We start from the raw sequence: 7,299 nt of genomic DNA, 5'->3' as shown, positions 1-7,299 counted from the left end.
AGATGCCGCTTCCTCTATTACGCCTTCCCTAAAATCTCTATGTAGTTCATTGTTTTTTTCACATTTCAACAGAGCTTATTGTACATGCCTCACACTGTACTGGAATTACTTGTTTAACTGCCTTTTTCTTTCTAGACTGTAAGTTTATAAATATAGGAACTGTCTGGAATTTATTTATTTTGTTATTTCCCGTGCTTAGCACATACTTATAGACAATTTCATGTTATCTAATATTATGCGTTATAAATAAATGGATCAACTGCAATAGTATCCACTGTTTCTTCTTCATCACAGATTTGTCTATATTTTAGAAAATTACTGAATATAGTTAAATAGCTGGCTATTTTAGCCAGCATGCCACATTTTTGTGACAATAGATTTTTTAAAAGATTTCACCCCCATCTATCAGCCATTGCTTTGGCCCTGAGTAGGCTAGAAGTATGCCCCACAATCTTTTCCTGATCCTTATTCTTTGACAATAGCTCCTGCAGTATTTTTTTTTTTAATCCAAGTCTGTTTTCTCCCCCTGAAGATCTGTCTGCACATAAAAATATACTGACAATGTAGGGTGGGAAGTATCAACTGGTAGCTTGACTTAGTTGTAATCTTTTTTTTTTTCTAGGTATTAGTTTGAAATAAATTTTCTTTTGAAGTAATTTGGTCCAACACCTGTAACACACCAGTGGTAGCATATGTAGCTGTTTTTCAGTAGGTTTCTTGCACCAAACCTCTCTCACCAGGTGTGGGATCTTCCATGCACGTGTGCATATTTCCAGCCTTAGGTCTTTGGTGAGTTTTAAGCATTAACAATTCAGATGGTAGAGATGATGTAAATTATTTGTCAAAGGCATGTGAAAACGCACTAAAATGCTTTGGGAAAGCCCTCTGTCATACACAATGAATGGATTCTCATTTAGGCTAGAGGCAGGTGATCGCGGATAGGTGAGATCAGCGCAGCTGCTTAAACGCGGATCTGTGCTTGGGGGGATCTTCTGCGCTTCCTGGTAGAGAAAAACTCAGGTGCTGAGGCGCAAGTGGAATAAAGGTGAGAACAACGAAACCGCACCTCGTGAGATCTGTACTGCTTTGGTAGGCGGTCGCTGGCCGCGGTGCTGAAAACGCTCTCGGGCTTTCCCCTAGGTTGGCGGTTCGGAAGAGGCCCAGCGGGTTGGAGAGTTTGCCCGCAGCGACCAGTTTCGCGTCTTCGGTTGTCGACTACTGGTTCTGAGCAGGGGACGCACAGGTTGCATCCAGGGGAGTCCCCTCTCGAGTGGAGGGGCGGCCTCCGGCCCATTCTCACCGAGCAATTCCTTGCCCTCAACAGCAATCCCAATAACAGCAACGCGGCCTATATTTATTTACTGAGCTCCAACTGCGTCTCCGAAAATTGACATCTATTCCCAGTAGTCTTCACAACATCCTCGAAATTTAAAATAAGAAGATCGATTAACTTGCCCAAGTGAACACAACTGTTCAATGGCTGATCTCCCTCAATCTGGCCTCAAAAAATGTTTACTGCGCACCCTCGACATGCCAATCTTAGAGCCTCTGCTTCTCCTCCTATGCCTGCTCCACCCTTATCCCACCATGCTCCTTTCTTCTTGCTCCTCCTCCTACCCGAGGCAAAAGTGATCTACACAGCCTATCCCCTTGCACCACCGAGTTGGGGGACTGTACAAAGGGCTGGGATTCAAACAGAATTAGGCACACATCTTGCCCCTTCCGGTTCAAAAAATCAAAACGGTGGGAGATTCAAGTATGGTCCCACAGTCCCTAACTCTCTGTGTGACCTTGAACAAGTGGCCACACGTATTTCCTCCTAACACGATGACAGGTTCTACGACCGAGTGAGGCTCTTCCCAGGAGCGCATCGGTCTCCTCTCCAGTCGGAACACAAACATTAGGTCCCTCTTTTTTTTTTTTTTTTTTTTTTGCTTTTTACCCCAGTTTTCCAATCCAAGCCCGGTTGGTCGCGCTCACTTATTTTCCTCGCTAGGTCCATAGCCAACTCTACCCTTTGTTGAGGAAGAATTCAGGTCCCGGCAACTGAAGGCGTTCTTCTCGCGGACCGCATCGTCCCCGCCTCCACCCGGTGACCTGCCTTTCTGGGCGACACTAGCCAGGCAGCGCCCAATTCTGGGGAGAGAGCTTATCGCGCTTCCGCTTGGTACTGCGGAGTCTCAGTGGTTCCCACAAGCCGGGACGCTTTGAGAAAGAAGTGCGAGATGCAGCTGGAACAAGAATGCGAAGACGAGGCAAGATCCGTGAGGCTGCTTCGGTGACAGGTACGTGTGTGGAGGCAGCTAGAGGCTAGGTTGGGAGAGAGAGACTTTGCGGGGAGATGGAGGATGGGGAGAAGGGGAGGTTCCAGAAAGAGCGGTGGGTCACTCTGTTTTTCTCACCACGTGTGTGTGTGTGTGTGTATGCGCGCGCGCGCGTGTGTGTGTCTCCCTGCCCCAGTCTCCGTCTCTCAGTGTCACCTTCTACCTCGGCTTCTGCTTCTCACTTCCCCCTCTTTCCTCTCCAAGCATCCTCCCTGCGCGCCCACGCCCGCTCTTTCCTCGCACTCTCTCGCGCCTAAGAGGACCTTCTCGGGAACCAGCCGGGTCCAGTCTTTCAGCGCAGTAGCATCCCAGAGCCAGTTAAGTAGAGCCGGCAGCATGTGGAACGCGACGCCGAGCGAAGAGCGGGGGCTCAACTTCACGCTGCTAGACCTGGGCTGGGACGCTCCCCCTGACAATGACTCTCTGGCGGAAGAGCTTCTGCCGCTCTTCCCCGCGCCGCTGCTGGCCGGCGTCACCGCCACCTGTGTGGCGCTCTTCGTAGTGGGCATCGCGGGCAACCTGCTCACCATGTTAGTCGTGTCGCGCTTTCGCGAGCTGCGCACCACCACCAACCTTTACCTGTCCAGCATGGCTTTCTCTGACTTACTTATCTTTCTCTGCATGCCTCTCGACCTCGTCCGCCTCTGGCAGTACCGGCCCTGGAACTTCGGTGACCTGCTCTGCAAACTCTTCCAGTTCGTCAGCGAGAGCTGCACCTACGCCACGGTGCTCACTATCACTGCGCTGAGCGTCGAGCGCTACTTCGCCATCTGCTTCCCGCTGCGGGCCAAAGTGGTGGTCACCAAAGGCCGGGTGAAGCTGGTTATCCTGATCATCTGGGCCGTGGCCTTCTGCAGTGCAGGGCCAATCTTTGTGCTGGTCGGCGTGGAGCACGAGAATGGCACCGACCCTCGAGACACCAACGAGTGCCGCGCCACTGAGTTCGCCGTGCGCTCCGGACTGCTCACTGTCATGGTGTGGGTGTCCAGCATCTTCTTCTTCCTGCCTGTCTTCTGCCTCACTGTGCTCTACAGTCTCATCGGCAGGAAGCTGTGGCGCAGGAGGCGCGGCCAGGCGGCGGTGGGCGCCTCGCTCAGAGACCAGAACCACAAGCAAACCGTGAAAATGCTGGGTGGGTCTCAGCGCGCCCTCGAGCTCTCTGCCGGGAGCCCACCTCTCTCGGTGCCTTTCCACCTTCTCCCTGAGTCTCTACCCCTCTCCAGTTTCTTTTGGTCTTGGTCTCTCTGTGTCTCCCAGTTATTCTTTCCTGTTTCAGTCCTGAGCTCTCCCTTTGGTCTCTTAGTTTTTCTATCGTATGTGTGTTCCCTGTCTCTCTCTAGGGGTTTTTCGGCCCCCTCCTTACATTTTTCTCTCTTGTTTATGTTTCTCTTTCTCCCATCCTCCCTTCCTCTCTCTCTCTCTCCCTCTCTCCCTTCCTCCCTCTTAGCACCCCACCCCCAACTTTGTTGCAATCTTGACTCTCTTGGTCTCTCTTTGTGTCTCTTTCTTCCTTTTTCTCCTTTCGCTCTTTCATGGAAAAATGTCCCGCTCGTGTATTTCCCTAGTATGAGTTTGATATCAGCCCAGAAACTTTGCTTCAAGACTGAGATATTTTATAAAAATATATTATGGTCTTTAAGTGTTAAAGGCGGCATTCATGTGGCTATGGTGACAGTTGTTACTAGGTAACTTAGTTTGGAGAATAAGTTTAATAATTTCTTCCAATTTTATTTAGTGCCTGCTTTTCTTAGTGTAACTTAAATATCTACATATTCTTAACTTCCTGCCTCAGAAAGAATATGTGGATATTTAAGTTACACTAAGAAAAGCAGGCACTAAATCTAGAAAGTATTCAGTGGTAAATGTAACCAAAGACATGATCCACTTGGATAATTTTGTCAGAGATGATTTATTTTTCTTTCACAACTGTGATTTGCTTTATGCCCTGCATTTTTTTCCCCCGAATAATCAAATCAATTCTGTTTACCCTGCTGCTGTTTGTTCAGCTTTGTAAGGAAGTCGGTGACAAATCAATGCAGGAGTCTCCGGTTATTTTCATGATTACCTGCCTCTCCAGGTAGAAAAGACTAGGATGATGTAGGATAAGCTAAGATAAACAGGCTTCCAACATGAGAAAGGGCGGCTTTGTGGAAGCTGACAGGACTTGCTGTCCTTTCCCAAATGGTCCTTCAGAGAACAGTTGGGTGCAGTGTCATGCCTGGGGTGTGCTGAATATGTCCTGCATGAATTCAGCTTATTTAAGTATATGTGTTTGCTACAAGTCAAGTAATACAAAATGTCTTCGCATCCAAGCAAAATATTAATTCTACTTGCTTTTCCAAAAGGAAAGCCTGTACATTTTATTATCTGGACATTATAGTCACATTTTGTACTTATTTGCATATTTAATACTCTTAGAAGCCATTCCAAGGTGACTTAGTATTTGTAATTTTACAATTCTTGGAATCCCGTATATTAAAGTGGTAGTTTATTCAAAGAATGCTAAATTTTTTCATTTTCTAGACCAGCAAGTCTCACAATATGACTAATAGCTTGTAAATCTGCTAGTGCCCTTCAGGGGTCTCTGGCATTCATGTGGCTATGGTGACAGTTGTTACTAGCTAACTTAGTTTGGAGAATAAGTTTAATAATTTCTTCCAATTTTATTTTAAGCTGTTAATTATCCTCATTAGTATCTCAATACCATTGTTAATTTTCTTTCACCTTGACAATTTGAAGGACATCACTAAAGTAATACAAGGACTAAAATATTTTGTTATTTTTTTCTGATTTCTGAATTTTAAAAACAATCTAGAAATTTATAGGTCTTGAAAAAAATTAACTCACATAGGCAAAATGAAGGCTTGGATGGATGATAATTAATTTTAGTTGGTTTTATGGGCTTTTATACCTTACTTATGTCTATCGTAGGTGGCAAAGAATCACCCATCTCAGTGTTCCTCAATCCTGACAGCATATTCAGTCCTCTGTGAAATTTTAAAAAGAAAAAAGCAAATGTCATGGTTTCCTTCCTAGAGGTTTTAATTTAATGAGTCTCTATCACCTCCAAGGACTGTGTGTCCCCCAGGGAAGACATGCTGATACATAGCAACAGTTGGATATAACCACTTTACCTCCTTTGTGTTTGGTCGTGTCTAACACATATTAAATGGTGGACTATTGTGAATAAGTGGTCTAGTCAATTGAGTAAATTCAATTACAAAATGACTCAAATAGTTGTTAAATAGAAGTGACTGGGAAGCTCAGTACAAATGGTTGAACTGTTGATCCAGACGCTCTCAGTCTTGGTGAAAATGTAGGAATGGGAAAGATCACGTAATGTTTCTCTGAAGTCAAGGGTCACGCCACACATAATCAAGACAAAACCATATCTTCCAAACAGAATGTGATTTGCTATGACATTTCTTGAGTTGATGTTCTCTTTCCCATTTTTCTTTTAGCTGTAGTGGTGTTTGCTTTCATCCTCTGCTGGCTGCCCTTCCATGTAGGGCGATACTTATTTTCCAAGTCCTTCGAGCCTGGCTCCCTGGAGATTGCTCAAATCAGCCAATACTGCAACCTCGTGTCCTTTGTCCTCTTCTACCTCAGCGCTGCCATCAACCCCATTCTGTATAACATCATGTCCAAGAAGTACCGGGTGGCGGTGTTCAAACTTCTGGGATTTGAACCCTTCTCCCAGAGGAAGCTCTCCACTCTGAAGGATGAAAGTTCTCGAGCCTGGACAGAATCTAGTATTAATACATGACCGAGCACATTGCTGAGCAAAGTCATCGCTTATTATTCTAAACCAAAAGCCATAGCACAGCAGAACTTGGGAGGAAGTTGAAGGTTAATTTTGGAATTGGAGACACATAGGTCTGGAAACAGTTGCAAGGAAAGAAAAGAGAATTTGTAGTGTGTGAGAAGTTTAATTTGATTGCACACTCATCAGTGCTCTCATACACTATTTCTGCATATTCACTGCCTGTGATTTTGCATTCTGCTGTTGGTGCTAGCAAGGGCTTTGCAATTCAGAGTAAGGAGCTGGTACAGAGAGAGCAATTAAGGCACTTCTTACTGTATAAATAATCTGATTTACTTTTTCAGAATGCTAAGAAACTTTTATTAAAATAATGACATTAAAATTTAGAAATTTAAATATGACTTTTAAAAACTAGCAATTTTCATATAGCTCTAGATCAGTGCTGTCCAAGAGAAATATAGTGCAAGATATTTAAGTAATCAATATAAAAATTATTAATGAGAATTTTATATTCTTTTTTATAAAAAGTATTTGAATCTTGTTTGTTTTTCACTTAAACAGTGAACCTTAATTTGGACATTTAGTTTTCATCAGTAATACTTGAGGTATTTAGATTTCATAAAATTTGCAGATGAAAAAATTGATTCATAAATCTAAGTTGTTCAAGCACACTTAAAAGTTTTCCAATAACTAAAACTACTACAAGTTTTAAATTTTTAGATGAATTGAAATGAAAAATTCAGTTCTTCAAGTTGCACTAGTTACATTTTGAGTATTCAGTGGCTAAATGTGGCTAGTCATTACCATATTGGACAGCTCTAGAGTATATGTAAAATTATTGTTAATCTTACAAAAATATTAAAAAATAAATACTCATTCCCTTAAATGTTTTGATAGTAAAATAAGCATCACAGAGTTTTAGCATGATGAATCCTCCAGATCACACCTGAATGCCCTATTCTTCATGCTTGAAAGAAAATGGATATGAAATATAAGATGCATTTTTATACTAGGTTAAATTACATGTGATAATATTCAAAATGAAACTTTATAAAAATTATAGAAAATCACAAACTGCCTCATTTGGCTTAACAAAAATACTTAAGCCAACCATAAGGCTTCGATTTGTGAATAAAGGAATAATTTATAATCTACTCTGGAAAGCTTACAGGAGGAAATTAATGAACATAGAAAATTTTCAAACGGTGAAGA

General features: G+C 43.3%; 1 protein-coding gene across 1 annotated transcript; it reads left to right on the top strand.

Moving 5' to 3' along the window:
• Positions 1-2,623: 2,623 nt before the first annotated feature.
• On the top strand, positions 2,624-6,454 carry GHSR (growth hormone secretagogue receptor). Its single transcript, XM_039864994.1, has 2 exons — positions 2,624-3,456; positions 5,786-6,454. Exons 1-2 carry the CDS (start codon positions 2,661-2,663, stop codon positions 6,088-6,090), a joined length of 1,101 nt encoding a protein of 366 aa, XP_039720928.1. The 5' UTR covers positions 2,624-2,660; the 3' UTR covers positions 6,091-6,454.
• The last annotated feature ends 845 nt before the right edge of the window (positions 6,455-7,299 follow it).

Source organism: Pteropus medius, unplaced genomic scaffold (genome assembly GCF_902729225.1).
Source record: "Pteropus medius unplaced genomic scaffold, Ma_sr-lr_union100, whole genome shotgun sequence".
Taxonomy (NCBI): domain Eukaryota; kingdom Metazoa; phylum Chordata; class Mammalia; order Chiroptera; family Pteropodidae; genus Pteropus; species Pteropus medius.
This window is presented reverse-complemented; position numbering and strand designations above follow the sequence as displayed.

Bases quoted from the DNA above. Each gene is read 5' to 3' on its own strand.
- GHSR (XM_039864994.1), top strand. From the start codon at position 2,661: ATGTGGAACGCGACGCCGAGCGAAGAGCGGGGGCTCAACTTCACGCTG. The intron at 3,457-5,785 runs GTGGGTCTCAGC...TTTTTCTTTTAG, and splicing joins GCAAACCGTGAAAATGCTGG to CTGTAGTGGTGTTTGCTTTC.